This window comes from Ranitomeya variabilis, chromosome 1, assembly GCF_051348905.1.
Source record: "Ranitomeya variabilis isolate aRanVar5 chromosome 1, aRanVar5.hap1, whole genome shotgun sequence".
Lineage (NCBI taxonomy): Eukaryota > Metazoa > Chordata > Amphibia > Anura > Dendrobatidae > Ranitomeya > Ranitomeya variabilis.
Window position 1 is genome coordinate 223,602,908 of NC_135232.1, and position 20,703 is coordinate 223,623,610.

Below are 20,703 nucleotides of genomic sequence, written 5' to 3' on the forward strand. Positions count from 1 at the left end.
GAACCAAGTAGCTACAAGTGAGCCATCCTTCACTATCCGTGTGTTTCCATCCAGTGCGTTTCATAGCTGCTCTTTAACCTTTTGCCTGATGTGATACATTATGCTACGCCCACACGGGCTATATCCATTACGGATTTCCACAACGTCTTTGGTGCAGATCCACTGTGGATTTGTCTCAGACTTTACTCTTTGCATTGCATACGGATGTCAAATTCCCATGTCCACAATTTGCATTGCAGATTTTCTCTGCAGCATACTGACTGTGTCCACAATGCTGGTAGTAGAGCTGAGCAAAAAAATTTGCAGAACCCTGGTTCAGTTGCCACTTTACTAGTCCGAACTAGAGCCCTACAAACCTCTTCCCACCCATCATCATCACTGGCACCTCTTCGGATTAGTAGGCCCTACGTGATGCCATCATTGTGATGTGATGCAAGCATGATGTCATGCTGGGCATACTTATCAGAAGAGGAGCCTTTGGGTAGTAGGAGGATCCAATGGGTAACGTTCCTCCTTGCGGATAGCGATATGTCAAGGCTGACATGCAGAGGTGAGGAGTCTTTTAAGGTAGGAGGAGGTTCGCAGGGATCTGGTCTGGCAGCCATTGAAAACCAACATGGCCGGTGTACGTTGGTCTGGCAATTTGTTTTTACACTATTAAAGTAATAATTGGGGGATTGTCCATTTTAGAAAACCCACTCTCTATCCAAGCCAAGAGGGTGTACACGTACCCTACTTTTTATGATCACCAGCTGCAGGTTGTTCCAGACAATGTCTAGGTAAAATGTAAAAAAAAAAAGTGTCTCATTTAGCACACAATCAGTTAAATTATTATGACTGGGCATCGATTTCCTTTGCCACTCAAGGGAGCAATGATTCATTACACTTCATTAGTTCATCACAGTAAATAACTGCAGACATATCTAGCGCTTGGTTTTTGGCTGCTCTTTAATGTTACACTTGTTAGTGAGTAGGAGGATGAGTAATCCAGCGCATGCAAAACATTCTGCCCATATCTTTTCATATTTATACTGAGCTTGTGGAATGTTTATTATAGACGTCCTCCTTATTATAGAAAACAGCTTCCAACGTTCCAGATAAATGTTTAGAAGGAAGTATTGTCACGGATGCTAATGGAGCAGAATACTAATGAATTCACCCAGCTACCGCATGCATTTACAAATGTGGGAAGAGCATTTAGGAAACCTCGATGATTTCTACAGCCGCTTGAAATAATTAATTTGCCGAATATTCTGATGTTTACTAAACCGATTATCTCCTAAAATATTGTAGCGTAATATTGTTTTCTCTGCAGGAAACATCTGAAGTGATATAACACCTGAATCAGTGGCGTAACTACAAAGTTATGGGCCCCGGTGCGAACTTCCAAATGGGGCCCCCCCCCCTACCTCCGTGACGCCCCCCCACCCCCTTCCCCTAGATACGCCTCGGACTGTTGCAGGAATCTCCTGCACTGCAACATGGTGTTGGGTGCCAGCACAGCCCGCACAGTGGTATATCCAGCACAGCCCGCACAGTGGTATATCCAGCACAGCCCGCACAGTGGTATATCCAGCACAGCCCGCACAGTGGTATATCCAGCACAGCCCGCACAGTGGTATATACAGCACAGCCCGCACAGTGGTATGTACAGCACAGCCCGCACAGTGGTATATACAGCACAGCCCGCACAGTGGTATATACAGCACAGCCCGCACAGGGGTAAATACAGCACAGCCCGCACAGGGGTATATACAGCACAGCCCGCACAGGGGTATATACAGCACAGCCCGCACAGGGGTATATACAGCACAGCCCGCACAGGGGTATATACAGCACAGCCCGCACAGGGGTATATACAGCACAGCCCGCACAGGGGTATATACAGCACAGCCCGCACAGGGGTATATACAGCACAGCCCGCACAGGGGTATATACAGCACAGCCCGCACAGGGGTATATACAGCACAGCCCGCACAGGGGTATATCCAGCACAGCCCACACAGGGGTATATACAGCACAGCCCGCACAGGGGTATATACAGCACAGCCCGCACAGGGGTATATACAGCAGAGCCCGCACAGGGGTATATACAGCACAGCCAGCACAGGGGTATATAGAGCACAGCCCGCATCTCATCCCCCCCCCCCCCCCCCCCGATAATGGCCCCACAGTCCGGTGAAAATGAAAAAAAAAAACTCTCCTCACCTTTCCTTTTGCCCGCGCTGCTCCTGGTGGCTGCAGTCTGCCCAGGACACTGCAGGTGCGCGATGATATGACGTCATCGCGCACCCGCAGTGTACTGTCAGAGGCAGAGCGGGGAATGATGGGAGAGGGAGCGTCAGGTGACGCTCTCCTCCATCATTGCATTGAACTATACCGGTGTCATAGACGCCGGTATAGTTAAATGCGGCGGCGGCGGCGGCGGCGGGGGGGGGGGGAGGAACAGTGCAGCGGCCCACTACTGGCATCGGCTCTTCTGGCATTTGCCAGAAGTGCCCGATGTCCAGCCCGGCCCTGCCCTGACCTGCCGGCCCGGGGCCCCTGACCTGCGGGGCCCGGTCGCAATGGCGACCGCTGCGACCGCGGTCGTTACGCCCCTGACCTGAATCCATTATTACTTTTGCTCCTGCAATTATCAGTTCTAGGGAGAGAGCGCCGCAAGAACTTTTATTTATTACTCTTTGGATTGTAATACAAAAGAGAGAAAAATTAACTTAATAATCAAATCCCTGTAACTAGCTCTGGGCAGAATTAGCAATAATTTAGTAGAAGTGTTTGGTGGAAAACTAATGCAATTTTCGTTTTTTTTACGGACCGTAAACTTTTCTTTCCAAAAAATTAATGTGGCTAAGAAGTGCTTAAAAATCAGACATGCAAAAACATCTCATGAATAGTGTTGAGCGATACCGTCCGATACTTGAAAGTATCGGTATCGGAAAGTATCGGCCGATACCGGCAAAGTATCGGATCCAATCCGATACCGATACCCGATACCAATACAAGTCAATGGGACTCATGTATCGGACGGTATCCCTGATGGTTCCCAGGGTCTGAAGGAGAGGAAACTCTCCTTCAGGCCCTGGGAACCATATTAATGTGTAAAATAAATAATTAAAATAAAAAATATTGCTATACTCACCTCTCCGACGCAGCCTGCACCTTACCGAGGGAACCGGCAGCGTTGTTTGCTTAAAATTCGCGCTTTAACTTCCTTACGCGAAGTCCCGGCTTGTGATTGGTCGCGCGCCGCCCATGTGGCCGGGACGCAACCAATCACAACGCCGGAACGTAATTTTAAAATCCTGAAGGACCTGAAATTACGTCACGGCTTGCTGTGATTGGTTGCGTCCCGGCCACATGGGCGGCGCGCGACCAATCACAAGCCGGGACTTCGCGTAAGGAAGTTAAAGCGCGAATTTTAAGCAAACAACGCTGCCGGTTCCCTCGGTAAGGTGCAGGCTGCGTCGGAGAGGTGAGTATAGCAATATTTTTTATTTTAATTCTTTATTTTACACATTAATGTTGTTTCGATACCGATACCCGATACCACAAAAGTATCGGAATACCGGTATCGGAATTCCGATACAGCAAATATCGGCCGATACCCGATACTTGCGGTATCGGAATGCTCAACACTACTCATGAACATAAAGTATATAATATTTAAATTATTTTTAACTAAATCATGTTCACACGTTCATTTTTTTACATCAGTATTTGTAAGCCAAAACCAGGAGTGGGACCTGTTTCTATTATACTTTTCCTCTGATTGCTCCACTCCAGGTTTTGGTTTACTACAAATACTAATGTAAAATACTGACCAAATACTGAATGTGTGAACAATGCCTTAGGCCAAGTTAAGAGCAGCGCTGAACCCTGTAGACGAGTTATGTCTGCAAATTGTAGATGTGACTTGGTCCATGTGCTTAAAAGAAGAGAAAAAAGAGACCGATAACTGGATTTCATAGAAAAATAGAAATTATTTTCAATGTACAATATCAAGTTGGATAAAGACTTTAGCATATACAGCTACTCAATTGTTAATTTGTCATTCTATATAACATTATTTTGCATAATATACTGTAATGTGTTTTTCTCTTTCTCATCTTCAGAAATACCTTCTTAGGGCCAACATTTGGCTCTCCTATAAGGAAAATGGAAGTATTTCCTTCCTATAATCAGGATTCAGGAAAAGGCTACTTGGCATATATTATAGATGACAAGGTATGTAGGGTGAAGAAAAGAAAGAAACATAGGGTGATAACATATATTATAAGGGGTCAGGGGGTGAGGATAATGCTCACCTGATTAGGTTGTGTATGGCGCAACCCGAATAAAAACCCAAAGCAAAATAAGCTGCTGCAATCATATCTGTGGATAGACTATGTCCACCTTCTGCATGTAAAGTTGAAGAGTATTAAAGAAGTTGAAGTCTAAATGATCGTACTGCTTAGTAGAAATAGTGGTTCCACACAAAGAAATGTGTTTCTGGCAAGCTTGGACTGGCAAACAGGAGAGCAGGAGTATCCTCCTTGGGACCCTGTGCAAGAGTGGGCCACCACCATCTTATATGAGCAGTACTTGGCACAATATACTTGAATCACTATGTGCTGACAAACGCAGCATCTTACTAATTTAGCAATGTATCCAGTTAATTGTTATATAAATTTGTGATTAAGGATAATGTCATATTTGCATGTAGTTGAAATGTGAGGCCCTGGAGTTGGTTACTGGTGGGCCCTCTGCACACCAGTCCTACATTGATTTTAGGTAGGTTTTTCTTACACGTTTCAGGTCCGTACTGGTCACTTTTTCAAATAAGTATACATATATAAAACAGTTAATTTATTCTTTTTTTGTGATGAAATGAAATAAACAATGGGTGCCGAACAATGTCTTTTACCTAACAAGTAGAAAATTATATTAAAATATAAGCAGTCTCTAAATAGGGCAGTGACTTGGCTGGCTAGGGCTGTGTGGGTACAATGAAAGCAGCAACTTTCACGTCTCATAAAGGAATTACCAGTGTCACAGTTCTACGCCTCAGTGTGTCTGGGATGCAGTTACTGACAGCTCAGCCGTCCAATCTGGCACAAGGTTGTGCTGAAGCTGTCAGTACTTTGATTGACAGCTCAGTCGTCCAGTCTGGTGCAGAGGTGTGGTGAGGTGTCAGTGTGTTGATTGACAACTCGGACATCAAATCTAAGATTGGGAGGTGCTGGCTGTCTCCAGGTGTTCATTATCCCAGGTGACTGCCAGGCTACTTCACTTGGCTGTTACTCCAAGATGTACATTCAGCTACTGTATGGTTTGTCTCTATGTGCCTTGCGTTCTGTTGGTAGATCTCTCTTTGCCAAATCTTGGACCTTGTTCTGACCATCCGTCTGTTTTACCCCTTCTGCTCTGATCCGCTATCCTCCTAGTATTCTGACCTCAGATCGTTACGTGAATATGCCTTTGTCTGTTCCTTCTGTTTATGATGTACCCTCCTGGCTTTTGACCTTGAACCTCTTGACCATTCTGCCTCACAGCTAGTCCGTGAGTTTTGCCTAGCTTCACATCAGACCTTGAAACACTGGAGTAAGTCATTTAATTAATGAGCTAAGACCCAATAATATTGAGAATAAGTGAACCCCTGCCCCCTTATGCTTTGATTTTGGTTTCTTTAATTGGCATTTATTTAAAGGGTAAACTTAAATGCTCATGTTTAGCTATTTTTCCTCTAGAAGCGCAAACTGGCACTCCTTCTTAACCCCTTAACCCCCGGAGCTTTTTTTGTTTTTGTTCCCCTTCTTTCGAGAGCCATAATTTTTTCATCAATATGGCCATGTGAGGGCTTATTTTTTGTGGGACGAGTTGTACTTTTGAACGATACCAATGGTTTTACCATGTCATGTAACAGAAAACGGGAAAAAAATTCCAAGCGCGATAAAATTGCAAAAAAAGTGCAATTCCACACTTGTTTTGTATTTGCTTTTTTTGCTAGGTTCACTAAATGCTAAAACTGGCCAGCCTTTATGATTTTCCAGGTCATTACGAGTTCTTAGACACCAAACATGTGTAGGTTCTCTTTTATCTAAGTGGTAAAAAAAAATCCAAAGTTTGCTAAAAAAAAAATTGTGCAATTTTCCGATACCCATAGCGTCTCCATTTTTCGTGATCTGGGGTCGGGTGAGGGCTTATGTTTTGCGTGGTGAGCTGATGTTTTTAATTATACCACTGTTGTTTAGATATGTTCTTTTGATCACCCGATATTGCATTTTAATGCAATGTAGCAGTGGTAAAAAAAAACATAATTTTGGCGTTTTGATTTTTTTTCTCGCTACGCTGTTTAGAAATCAGGTTAATCCTTTATTTTTATTGATAGATCGGGCAATTCTGAATGCGGGGATACCAAATATGTGTAGGTTTGTTTTTTTTTTATTGTTTTATTTTGATTGGAGCGAAAGGGGGTGATTTGAACTTTTATATTTTTTTTATTTTTTTTAATATTTTTAAACACTTTTTTTTAAATTTTGGCATGCATTAATAGCCTCCATGGGCTTCGGTAGAACTATCAGCCAGTGAGTTTTCTAGGTTCCAGAACCAGCACAATTGAGAAACGTATTGCTACGGAACGAATCCCTATGGCACTGTTACGCCGCCTTTCCGGCCGGCGCGCTCCCGACGCTCCTCTCCATCTGGATTCCCTGGTGCTCGTCCCTTTGGCGCCCCGCGCATGTGCAGACGGGCTCCTCTTACCGCTGGGGCATCTGGGAGGTCGTGACCCGTTGGCTCCGCCCCCAATATGGCGGCGCCCATCGGGTATTTCTCTCCTGCATCCGTCCAGGTAAGACGCCTTTGCGTCTATTGTGTTTGTCGGCTTCTAGCCAGCATCCCTTTAGTTTCTTTGGCTCTACTAGCATTTACCCTGTCTAGGCTCCTGTCTCATTCTCGTCTTCTGCCTTCCTTGCCAGTCCTGTGTTCCTGCCATCTCGCCAGCCCTGTGTGCCACTCATCCTTGCCAGTCCTGTGTTCCTGCCGTCTCAGCCAGTCCTGTGTTCCTGCCGTCCCTGCCAGTCCATTGTGCCAGTCTTCCCTGCCTATCCTGTGTTCCAGCCGTCCCTGCCAGTCCTGTGTTCTTGACGTTCCCCATTTATCGTGTATCTCCTCCATACCAGTCAGTACATATTCTCTGCAGTCTCTGCCCGTCCGGTGTCTCTTCCGATCTGTTTGCCTCAGTGGCTCCATCTCTCTCCTGTCCTCTGACCCATCTTTGGTCCTATCTTCAGTCGACCCTTTGGCTCCGGCAGTTGCAGCTTCACCCTCCTTGGGCCTGTCCCAAACACTCCCTGTACAGGGGGTGGCTCCATCTGGTCCACTCGCCTTTGGGGGCTCTGAAGCCGTGACCCAGAGGGTCCACTTCTCGGGTTCTAATAGTGCGCAAAGGCCATGGATCCCGCTGGAGCTGTGGCCGCTCAGAAGGAACTAGTTTTCCTTCGGGAGAATCAGAGTCGGATGACGTCCTTCATGAAATCTATGGACTCCCGACTTTCGGCCCTCCAGACCTCTGACCCAGGGCTCCCAATTGGCCAGTTTGCAACAAGAGCTGGTACAGCAGCGGGACACTCAGTCCCATATTCTGGGTTATATGGCGTCTGTTGATACTCGACTTCTTTCTTTACAGACTGCGGCGTCTGTTCCTGCACCTACTCCTGCTCCTCATCCCTCTCCCCATTTGGCTAAACCTCCCCGTTTCAATGGTGATCCCAAACTATGCCGGGGATTTCTGAATCAGTGCCGTCTTCATTTCGAGCTCCTTCCCCTGCAATACCCTACAGATCGGGCCAAGATAGCCTTTATTATTTCTCATTTGGAGGGTGATGCGCTAGCATGGGTTAACCCTCTCTGGGAGTGGGATGATCCTGTGGTCAATCAGTTGACACCATTTTTGGAGACGTTTCGTCGAGTGTTCGATGAACCAGGTCGCTTGGCTTCTACCACTGAGGCCCTGTTTAATTTACAGCAGGGGTCTCTAACTGTTGGGCAATATGCAATTCAGTTTCAGACTTTATCTTCCGTCTTGGGTTGGAATAATGAGGCGTTGGTCGGGGCTTTCTGGCGGGGCTATCCAGTCATATCAAGGATGAATTAGCTGGCCGGGATACTCCAACTATTTTGGAGAATTTGATTGCCTTGGCAACGCGAATAGATCTTCGCATTCAGGAGCGAGCTCGGGAGAGAAAATTTCCTCTTTCTTCCATGACTTCCCGCAAGCCTCCAAGTCCACGTCCCAGGGTCTCTGCTTCAGTTTCTGCCCACGAGCCGATGCAAGTTGATCGTGTTAAACTCTCCGAACAACATCGCAAGGAGAGGCGTCTCTGTTTTTACTGTGGAAGTTCCTCTCATCTCCTCCGAGCCTGTCCAGACCATCCGGAAAACTCCTCCTCCTAGGTCAGGTAAGAGAGGCCTCCCTAGGTGCATGTGAAACCTCTCAACCCCTCACTCTGCCCGTTTTGTTGCATATTCATGACAAACGTTTCTCTCTTGAGGCTTATCTGGACTCGGGTGCAGCAGGAAATTTTATTAGGTTAGAGGAAGTAATTAAATTCTCAGTCCCTGTTAGGTCTTCAGAGAATCCTCTTCTTATCGCTTCCATTGACGGGAGACCCCTGCAGGAAATAATAACTATAACTCAAGTCACGCACTTGGTAGAGCTTCAGGTAGGGGCTCTTCATAGGGAGAGAATTTTGCTTTTAGTTTTAGCCAACATATCTCATCCTATTCTCCTCAGCCTCCCGTGGTTGCGACTCCACGAACCTTTCTTGGATTGGCATAAGGGCAACATTCTTCATTGGGGAGATTCCTGTCGGTCTCGTTGTCTGCTACCGGTGCGTCCTGTTGGTGTTCCTTGTCCTTCCCCCATTCCCTCCGGGTTGCCTTCTGCTTATTATTCTTTTTCAGATGTTTTTGACAAAAAGGAGGCAGAGTCTCTTCCGCCATACCGACCTTACGATTGTCCTATAGACCTCGTTCCTGGTACCACGCCTCCTAGGGGAAGAATCTATCCTCTCTCACCTGCAGAAACACAAGCTATGTCGGACTATGTTCAAGAGAACCTTGCTAGAGGCTTTATTCGGAAATCTTCTCCAGCTGGGGCAGGTTTCTTTTTCGTGAAGAAGAAGGATGGTACCCTTTGCCCGTGTATTGATTACAGGGGGTTAAATAACATTACTGTGAAGAACAAATACCCTTTAACTCTTATCTCTGAACTTTTCGACCGACTGAGAGGAGCACGAATTTTTACCAAGCTTGATCTTCGGGGAGCCTACAACTTGGTTCGTATCCGTGCGGGAGACGAGTGGAAGACTGCATTCAACACTCGGGACGGTCACTACGAGTATTTGGTAATGCCTTTTGGGCTTTGTAATGCTCCTGCGGTGTTCCAAGAGTTCATCAATTACATCTTTCGAGACTGTCTCTATACCAGTGTTGTAGTCTACTTGGATGACATCCTCGTCTTCTCTCCTGATCTATCCACCCATCGACGAGACGTTCGCCGGGTCTTACTTCGTCTAAGGGAGAATCATCTCTTCGCGAAGATTGAAAAATGCGTCTTTGAACAGTCTTCTGTGCCTTTCCTGGGTTATATCGTTTCCGAGGATGGTCTAAAGATGGATCCTGAGAAGGTGTCTGCCGTTTTGAATTGGCCCCGTCCATCGGGAGTAAAAGCTATTCAGCGATTTCTTGGCTTTGCCAATTAATACAGACAATTTATTCTTCACTTTTCCTCTTTGTCTAAACCAATCTCTGCTCTGGTCCGCAAGGGGGTCGATCCTAATCTTTGGCCTCCAGAGGCAGAATCAGCCTTCCAAACTCTGAGGTGAGAATTTGCTTCTGCCTCGGTGCTTCATCGACCGGATACCAATAGGCCTTTTATTCTTGAAGTGGATGCATCTTCTATCGGAGCCGGAGCTATACTTTTACAGAGGTCTAACTCAGGTCGGTTAGTCCCCTGTGGCTTTTTCTCCAATGCATTTTCTCCTCCTGAACGTAATTATTCCATCGGTGACAAAGAATTGTTAGCCGTCAAATTGGCCTTGGAGGAGTGGCGGTATCTTCTTGAAGGGGCTGTTCATCCTTTCGTCATTTTTACGGATCACAAGAATCTAGCCTACGTCCAGTCTGCCCAAAGGCTGAATCCTCGACAAGCCAGATGGTCCTTGTTCTTCGGACGTTTCGACTTCGAATTACATTTCCGACCTGGAAATAAAAACACCAGGGCTGACGCCCTATCACGGTCTTTTCAACCGTTGGATGAAGAGGAGAGACCTACGCATATTCTTGATCCAGCTAAGATTGTTTCCTTGGCTCCTCTAGATTTGATCACTCCTCCTTCAGGAAAAACCTTCATATCAAATCGTGACAAGTTGAAGGTCTTGCGTTGGGGTCATTCCTCCCAGTTTGCTGGACATGTTGGAGGTAAGAAGACTCTTTCCTTGATTTCTCATCATTATTGGTGGCCTTCTCTTCGCCAGGATGTGCTGGATTTCTTTGCTTCATGTTCCTCGTGTGCTCGGAACAAGGTTCCTCGACAGCTTCCTTCAGGTTCTCTGCTTCCACTTCCTGTGCCATCTGTTCCCTGGAGTCATATTGCCATGGACTTTGTCACCGACTTACCTAAGTCTTCTAATTGCACAGCAATTTTGGTGGTGGTAGACAGATTTTCCAAGATGGCCCACTTCATCCCTCTGCCTGGTCTACCATCTGCTCCTGACCTAGATCTTTTTACTTCAAGTTTTTCGACTCCACGGATTCCCTCAGCATATCGTGTCCGACCGAGGAGTCCAGTTTACCTCCCGTTTTTGGAGAGCCCTTTGTGGTCTTATGAAGGTATCGCTAGATTTTTCTTCTGCTTACCATCCCCAGTCCAACGGTCAGGTGGAGCGTGTAAATCAAATCCTTATATCATATCTTCATCATTTTACCAATGCTCACCATGATGACTGGGTGTCTCTTCTTCCCTGGGCAGAATTCGCCTACAATAACCACACTAGCAAATCTTCATCTAAGTCTCCCTTTTTTTATTGTTTTTGGGCAACATCCCGGCATTTCTCTCCCTGTTCTCCCCACCTCAGGCGTGTCAGTGGCGGATTCCTTGTCCCAGGACTTTTCCCAAATTTGGCAGGAGACTAAGGAGGCGCTTGAAAAGGCTAGTAGCAGAATGAAAAGGTATGCTGACAAAAGGCGTTTGGATGTCCCTCCTTATCAACCTGGCGATAAGGTCTGGCTTTCCTCTCGCTACATTAGACTCAAAATTCCCTCTCAGAAGTTAGGTCCACGTTACATCGGTCCCTTTGAGGTTTCTAGCCGAATTAATAACGTAGCATACAAGTTGAAATTGCCCGCTTCCGTACGCATTCCTAACGCTTTTCATGTATCGCTCCTCAAACCCGCAATTTTTAATCATTTTTATTCTGTTTCATCACGTTCTCACCAACCTATTTCTTCTGATGCTTCTTTTGAGGTTAAGAATATTCTCGCTAAGAAAACCGTCAAGGGCAGGACGTTTTATTTGATTGATTGGAAAGGGTTTGGACCCAAGGAAAGGTCTTTGGAGCCTCTGGAGAATATCAATGCTCCTCTAGTCTTGAAAAGGTTCCTTTCCAGTTCTAAAGAGAGGGGGGTAAGAGAGGGGGTACTGTTACGCCGCCTAATACTTACCTTTCCGGCTGGCGCGCTCCCGACGCTCCTCCTCGCTCCTCTCCGTCTGGATTCCCTGGTTCTCGTCCCTTCGGCGGTCCACGCATGCGCAGACGGGCTCCTCTTACCGCTGGGGCATCTGGGAGGTCGTGACCCGTTGGCTCCGCCCCCAATATGGCGGCGCCCATCGGGTATTTCTCTCCTGCATCCGTCCAGGTAAGACGCCTTTGCGTCTATTGTGTTTGTCGGCTTCTAGCCGGCGTCCCTTTAGTTTCTTTGGCTCCACTAGCGTTTACCCTGTCTAGGCTCCTGTCTCATTCTCGTCTTCTGCCTTCCTTGCCAGTCCTGTGTTCCTGCCGTCTCGCCAGTCCTGAGTTCCTGTCATCCCTGCCAGTCCTGTGTTCCTGCCGTTTCACCAGTCCTGAGTTCCTGTCATCCCTGCCAGTCCTGTGTGCCACTCATCCTTGCCAGTCCTGTGTTCCTGCCGTCCCTGCCAGTCCAGTGTGCCAGTCTTCCCTGCCTATCCTGTGTTCCAGCCGTCCCTGCCGGTCCTGTGTTTTTGATGTTCCCCATTTATCGTGTATCTCCTCCATACCGGTCAGTATATATTCTCTGCAGTCTCTGCTCTGCCCGTCCGGTGTTTCTTCCGATCTGTTTGCCTCAGTGGCTCCATCTCTCTCCTGTCCTCTGACCCATCTTTGGTCCTATCTTCAGTCATCCCTTTGGCTCCGGCAGTTGCGGCTTCACCCTCCTTGGGCCTGTCCCAAACACTCCCTGTACAGGGGGTGGCTCCATCTGGTCCACTCGCCTTTGGGGGCTCTGAAGCCGTGACCCAGAGGGTCCACTTCTCGGGTTCCAATAGGCACGCTGAGCATAATGACATGGGTGTCATCTTTCTCCGAGGTTCCTATGCCAAGATACGTAGAATGATGATTTTTCATAATGGTAAGACAGAGGAGTATCCAGCCTCTAAGTGAGGTCACCATAGGGGGAGGGCTTTGGTTTTAGGCTAGGAAATAAGTGAGTGAAGCAGCTGTCTTCACGTGTCTTTGTCTGGTGTCTAGCCGCTATACAGGGGTGCTGCATCTGGATATATGCTCATCCTTCCCCCACAGCACACAGTCAGCCATCAGATGATATGACATAACAAAATGTAAGTGATTTTTCAGCGTTAATCCCATTTTATTTGTAATTGTATTGTACATATGATACTTGGCTTCTTCATAATATCTTTTCATACCTCTGTAAACACTGCCTGCCTTTTTTGGAGTAAAATATAAAATTACTAGCTTGTCTCTCCTTGCTCTATAACATACGGTCGCGTCCTCTGAAGTGAATTACGCTACTAATCTGGGTTGGCTCCGGACCCTTTAATAATTAAGAAATCAGAGCTGGTGGCAGCAGAATTTGTCCTGTGCAATTGGGAGTCTTTGCAGCGACTGGCGGCGTTGATAATTATTGTTCCCGCCTGAGTGGGAGTAGTTATATCGCCCTCGCTGCAGGATACCCAATAGCCAGTACATAGCAGGCAGCCTTTCTGGCGACTAATTACCCAAGGTGCAGTACCCTGACTGACCTGAGGGTAAGGGGGGCGCCAGAGAGCTGCAAGTTCCAAACTGGAACTGGGAAGTGGGATATAGATAAATCCCCTTCAGAAAAAAACAGGGGCAACCAAACACCCCGGTTCATGACAAATTGGTGTGAGTGGTGGGGATGATAAAGGTATCCTCCCCATGAACCATGACATATTGGTGGCAGCTCGGTGGGATTCCTGACAGATAGCAACACACCGATGACCCCCGATCATGTGACGGAGGTCAGCGGTGCACGTATGTCCGGTCGCGCGGCCTGCAGCGCTTGTTAAATGCCGCTGTCAGAGTTTGACAGCGGCATTTAACTTGTTAATGGGCGCGGGCATATCGCGATTTCGCTTGCGCCCATTGCGGGCACATGTCAGCTGTTGAAAACAGCTGACATGTCACAGCTTTGAGGTGGGCTCACCGCTGGAGCCCACCTCAAAGCGGGGGATACTGCCAGCTGACGTACTATTCCGTCAGCTGTCAGAAAGGGGTTAATATCATGAGAGCCAATCAATGACATACCCAATCAATGTAACTCTTAGTTGGTATCTGATTTACAGAGTATTTTAGAAATGCCACTGCAAAGTCAGTTTTATTCAATATCTCTGCTTAGGTTGGACTTCAGATTCTACCAGTTGATGGAAACCCACACAAGACAATGGCTCTCATTTGTCATCCAGATGGGGTAGCCAATATTGTCTGCTCAAGTGACGGTCAATACGTGTTTACAGCTGGAGGAAAAGACTGTACAGTAATGATGTGGAAAACAAACTTACAGTAAGTGCAGGCCTAAATGGTAACCTACTTAAAGAAGCACTCCCATTAATATATTTTTTTAAATAAATGTGTGTGTGTGTGTATATATCCTCTGTATCTAGCTATCGTCCTATATCACTTCTCTCTTATGCCTCCAAGCTACTGGAACAACACGTCTACCTTGAACTGTCCTCCTATCTCTCTTCTTGCTCCCTCTTTGACCGCTTACAATCTGGCTTCCGGTCACACCATTCCACTGAAACTGCCCTAACTAAGGTCACCAATGACCTCTTAACCGCCAAGAGCAAGCGACACTACTCTGTCCTCCTCCTCCTCGACCTGTTGGCTGCCTTTGACACAGTGGACCATTCCCTATTATTACAGACCCTCTCATCCCTTGGCATCACAGACTTGGCCCTATCCTGGATCTCATCATACCTAACAGACCGGACATTCAGCGTCTTCCACTCACACACCACCTCCTCACCTCGTCCCCTATCTGTCGGAGTCCCACAAGGTTCAGTCCTTGGGCCCCTGCTCTTCTCCATTTACACCTTTGGCCTTGGACAGCTCATAGAATCTCATGGCTTTCAGTATCACCTCTATGCTGATGACACACAGATCTACATCTCTGGACCAGATATCACCTCCCTACTAACCAGAATCCCTCAATGTCTGTCCACTATTTCATCCTTCTTCTCCGCTAGATTTCTGAAACTTAACATGGTCAAAACAGAATTCATCATCTTTCCCCCATCTCACGCGACCCCCCAACGAACCTATCCATTACAGTACATGGCTACCCACTCTCCCCAGTCCCACAAGCTCGCTGCCTCGGGGTAATCCCTGACGCTGATCTCTCCTTCAAACCACATATCCAAGCCCTTTCCACTTCCTGCCGACTTCAACTCAAAAATATTTCACGAATCCGTACATTCCTCAACCAAGAATCTGCAAAAACCCTAGTCCATGCCCTCATCATCTCTCGCCTTGACTACTGCAACCTCCTGCTCTGTGGCCTCCCCTCTAACACTCTCGCACCCCTCCAATCTATTCTAAACTCTGCTGCCCGACTAATCCACCTGTCCCCCCGCTATTCCCCGGCCTCTCCCCTCTGTCAATCCCTTCACTGGCTCCCCATTGCCCAGAGACTCCACTACAAAACCCTAACCATGACGTACAAAGCCATCCACAACCTGTCTCCTCCATACATCTGTGACCTCGTCTCCCGGTACTTACCTACACGTAACCTCCGATCCTCACAAGATCTCCTTCTCTACTCCCCTCTTATCTCCTCTTCCCACAATCGTATACAAGATTTCTCTCGCGTATCACCCCTACTCTGGAACCCTCTACCACAACACATCAGACTCTCGCCTACCATTGAAACCTTCAAAAAGAGCCTAAAGACCCACCTCTTCCGACAAGCCTACAACCTGCAGTAACCACCGATCAACCAAACCGCTGCATGACCAGCTCTATCCTCACCTACTGTATTCTCACCCATCCCTTGTAGATTGTGAGCCTTCGCGGGCAGGGTCCTCTCTCCTCCTGTACCAGTTATGACTTGTATTGTTGAAGATTATTGTACTTGTTTTTATTATATATACCCCTCCTCACATGTAAAGCGCCATGGAATAAATGGCGCTATAACAATAAATAATAATAATAATACTATATGTATGTAATGTAGTGTGAGTATATTTATATACTCACCTACCGCCACTGTCTCCGGAATCCGCTTCTTAGCGATGTCACTGCTCTGCAGACTCTCCAGGTCACGCTACGCTCTGTGTCCCAGAAGTGACTTTTACAGTGTAAGTCTATGGAGTGTTAGAACAAGGCTTCAAAAGCTTATATTGTAAGAGACTTTTGTCTTACGCGTAGAGCATAGAGTGAGCAGGAGAGTCTGAATTGCCGTGACGTCACTGGAAAGTAGAGCGGAACAGTGCTGGATTCTGGAGAAAGCAGCGGTAGGTGAGTATATTAACACACTACACTACATACACATATTTAGTGAAAAACAAAATAGTAATGGTAGTGCTTCTTTTAAGACATATCACAAGTATGTTCAAATGTAGTGTAAATAGACCAAGGCATCATACACATTATATAAAAGTCGCCTAAAGCTGCCATTGTCTACTGTACAGTATTGGCTGTCAGTGTAATGTATATGAGGTATACCTCCCAGAGAAGCATACCATGGCACTGCTGATTCCCAAGCACTACATGATTCATATACAATTACCCTTCTGGACGCTCTGCTTCCAAGCATACGGTGGTGCTCCCTGATAACTATAAGTCCGAAACATATGGTTCAACAGCAAAAAAGATAATCTGAGCCCTGTGAGGCAGTGACCCCTGTTACAGCTAGGGAGCGCTGTATGTTCTCAGAATACGCATGGAGGCGTATGGAGGCCATGGGAGTGCATGGCAGTCGCAGGCATAACTGTGATAATGAGACGTGACTGGCGTCATTGTGAATGGCTGGTATGTGTCGCAGAGGAGATTCTCTGCGCTGTAAGCCAGTAATGTTGTTCTGGGACCTGTAGTCCCACAAGTGTTTGTGTAGTTTATAATAAGGGAGGCTTACAGGGTTAGTTGGAGAGCTGGGCAGGTCTGGCTAACCGCACACACCTCCCACCTGTGGGAGGGGTGGCTACAGGGATATAATGTGACTGAGGTCTGGTCACATGGTCAGAGTGTATCGACCTGAATGGTCCTGGATGGCATGTGTGTTGGGAGGTCCTGTGTGTGGACTGGATCCCTGAATAGCACACGGAGAGGCTGTGGACCTGGATGGCCTCTGTGTTGGAATGTCCTAGGAGTAGGACTGGATTCCTGAAGAGCACGGGGTGAGGCCATGGTCTTGCAGAGCCAGTGATGGCTACTGTGTTGGGGAAGCTACTGTCCTTTTGTGGGTCTGGAACTGTCGGGTGGCCTGGTGAGCAAGGCATGGTCTGAGACGGTGATCCCAGTAAGGCAGTTTCCCTGGGAGTGAGGACTGACGAGGAGCCAGCATGTGGAGACGGAGCTCCAGTAAGGTAACTCCAGATAAAGGGGGTTATGGGCAGACGAGTATCTGCCAGTGGAACACTGTTAGTGCCTATGATGTTCCATGGAAGTTAATGAACTGTGTAGTCTGCCACGTTAACTGGACGAAGTGAGGTCAGGCATGTTTAGAGACTGCAACTTAATGTCGTGCTATGTGAGTAGAGACATTGATACAGCGCACAGACACCCCCGGGAACTAGTCAAAGGAGGACTGGCGGGTGTAGTGTTTGAGAAGTGTTTGAAGCAGTGTACTATGAACTATGTGTGTGTGATGTGTAATATGGCGGTTTATGATGCCTAAATAAACCGCATGGACTGTTTAATGGAGAAAATCGTGCCTGTGTGACTGAATCCCGTTGCTAAGCAAGTGTCCCCCAACACATTCAGTAAGCGCTATCTTATAGCCCTCACCACTGCTTCACTGTATTCTTTAATGTAAAAGCAGAGTAAGACCATGGACAAAAATAAAGCTATGGCCGTGTGATAACACGTCAGGTCCCAACATGTATGAGAGATTAGGGTTGGGAAGCTTGAATTTAATTGCCTGAACCTTTTGTTTTCTGGGAGATAAGTCATCGCTTTCTCCAGCCATGTGTATGTGAGATTTAGGAGAGATCGTTGTCAGTCAATGCTATCTCATGTGTATGGCCTGCTTTCTTAGGGTACCGTCACACAGTGCCATTTTCATCGCTACGATGGCACGATCCGTGACGTCGCAGCGTCGTATGATTATCGCTCCAGCGTCGTAGACTGCGGTCACACTTTGCAATCACGGCGCTGGAGCGATGCCGAAGTCCCCGGGTAACCAGGGTAAACATCGGGTTACTAAGCGCAGGGCCGCGCTTAGTAACCCGATGTTTACCCTGGTTACCAGCGTAAACGTAAAAAAAACAAACAGTACATACTTACATTCCAGTGTTTGTCCCCCGGCGTTCTGCTTCTCTGCACTGTGTAAGCGCCATAGCCGGAAAGCAGAGCGGTGACGTCACCGCTGTGCTAGCTTTCCGGCCGGCAGGCGCTCACAGTGCAGAGAAGCTGAGACGCCGGAGGACAGACACCGGAATGTGAGTATGTACTGTTTGTTTTTTTTACGTTTACGCTGGTAACCACGGTAAACATCGGGTTACTAAGCGCGGCCCTGCGCTTAGTAACCCGATGTTTACCCTGGTTACAAGCGAACGCATCGCTGGATCGCTGTCACACACAACGATCCAGCGATGTCAGCGGGTGATCAAGCGACGAAAGAAAGTTCCAAACGATCTGCTACGACGTACGATTCTCAGCAGGGTCCCTGATCGCTGCTGCGTGTCAGACACTGCGATATCGTATGGATATCGCTGGAACGTCACGAATCGTACCGTCGTAGCGATGAAAATGGCACTGTGTGACGGTACCCTTAGGGTATGTGCACACGTCAGGATTTCTTGCAGAAATTTTCCTGACAAAAACCGGACATTTCTGCCAGAAATCCGCTTGCGGTTTTTTTCGCGTTTTTTCATGCGTTTTTGACGCGTTTATGGTGCGTTTTTGGTGCATTTTTTTTCAAATGCATAGAATAGCGGGAAAAACGCAGAAAATCCGCAAAATTAATGAACAAGCTGCTTTTTTTTACCGCGATGCGTTTTTTTGCGGGAAAAAAAACGCATCATATGCACAAAACACGCAGAATGCATTCTAAATGATAGGATGCATAATGTATGCGTTTTTAATGAGTTTTTATAGCGTTTTTATCATGAAAAAACCGCGAAAAAACCTGAACGTGTGCACATAAGGTTGCAGTTGTGTCCTGGCCTGGTAACTAGACTTATAACTTCAGAAAAAATAACAAGTTACCAGTTTTTACTCTAAGAAATAACTTTTATATTAATGATTACGGTAAAACTCCTTAAAAGGAGACCAGCCAAAAATAAATATAATTTTGAAATACATTAGCATTATATTATAGGCTGTGTTTAACCATTGTTTTATAGCTCCAGTCTATCTAATATGAAAAATAATTACTGTTTGTGTCTACAACAAATCAGTGCGTTTTCATGGTAACAGACTACATAGTCTGATCCTGCTATCATATTTGCTTCAAAGAAATGTTGTCTTGTTCTTTTAGTTTTTTTATGGTTCCAAATTGCCCCTTTACAGTAATTTGACAAGTCCATTAGTGTCACAGGGAATTTTGAGGCTCATAAACATCATTGTCATCAATTATTACAGCTTGACTATTTGGCCTAGTGGTAGTTGTATACATACAGGTCCTTCTCAAAAAATTAGCATATAGTGTTAAATTTCATTATTTACCATAATGTAATGATTACAATTAAACTTTCATATATTATAGATTCATTATCCACCAACTGAAATTTGTCAGGTCTTTTATTGTTTTAATACTGATGATTTTGGCATACAACTCCTGATAACCCAAAAAACCTGTCTCAATAAATTAGCATATTTCACCCGTCCAATCAAATAAAAGTGTTTTTTAATAACAAACAAAAAAACCATCAAATAATAATGTTCAGTTATGCACTCAATACTTGGTCGGGAATCCTTTGGCAGAAATGACTGCTTCAATGCGGCGTGGCATGGAGGCAATCAGCCTGTGACACTGCTGAGATGTTATGGAGGCCCAGGATGCTTCAATAGCGGCCTTAAGCTCATCCAGAGTGTTGGGTCTTGCGTCTCTCAACTTTCTCTTCACAATATCCCACAGATTCTCTATGGGGTTCAGGTCAGGAGAGTTGGCAGGCCAATTGAGCACAGTAATACCATGGTCAGTAAACCATTTACCAGTGGTTTTGGCACTGTGAGCAGGTGCCAGGAAGCATGAAGTGCTCCAAAATCTCCTGATAGCTAGCTGCATTGACCCTGCCCTTGATGAAACACAGTGGACCAACACCAGCAGCTGACATGGCACCCCACACCACTGACTGTGGGTACTTGACACTGGACTTCAGGCATTTTGGCATTTCCTTCTCCCCAGTCTTCCTCCAGACTCTGGCACCTTGATTTCCGAATGATATGCAAAATTTGCTTTCATCAGAAAAAAGTACTTGGGACCACTTAGCAACAGTCCAGTGCTGCTTCTCTGTAGCCCAGGTCAGGCGCTTCTGCCGCTGTTTATGGTTCAAAAGTGGCTTTACCTGGGGAATGCGGCACCTGTAGCCCATTTCCTGCACACGCCTGTGCACGGTGGCTCTGGATGTTTCCACACCAGACTCAGTCCACTGCTTCCTCAGGTTCCCCAAGGTCTGGAATCGGTCCTTCTCCACAATCTTCCTCAGGGTCCGGTCACCTCTTCTCGTTGTACAGCGTTTTCTGCCACATTGTTTCCTTCCAACAGACTTACCATTGAGGTGCCTTGATACAGCACTCTGGGAACAGCCTATTTGTTGAGAAATTTCTTTCTGGGTCTTACCCTCTTGCTTGAGGGTGTCAATGATGGCCTTCTTGACATCTGTCAGGTCGCTAGTCTTAAGGCCCCGTCTCACTTAGGCTACGTTCACATTTGCGTTGTGCGCCGCAGCGTCGGCGCCGCAGCGCACAACGCAAACAAAAACGCGGCAAAACGCACGCTAAAACGCTGCGTTTTGCGCCGCATGCGTCGTTTTTGCCCGCAAGTTGGACGCAAAAAAAA

The 20,703-nt window shown here is 46.7% G+C and overlaps 1 protein-coding gene across 1 annotated transcript in view; it reads left to right on the forward strand.

The window, feature by feature from the left end:
* The window catches only part of CFAP251 (cilia and flagella associated protein 251), a 159,903-nt gene that overhangs the window by 101,540 nt on the left and 37,660 nt on the right, over positions 1 to 20,703 (forward strand). The window contains exons 16-17 of the mRNA XM_077293132.1: positions 4,116 to 4,227; positions 13,879 to 14,042. Coding sequence (XP_077149247.1) covers positions 4,116 to 4,227; positions 13,879 to 14,042 — 276 coding nt within the window. The remainder of the gene's footprint in view (positions 1 to 4,115; positions 4,228 to 13,878; positions 14,043 to 20,703) is intronic.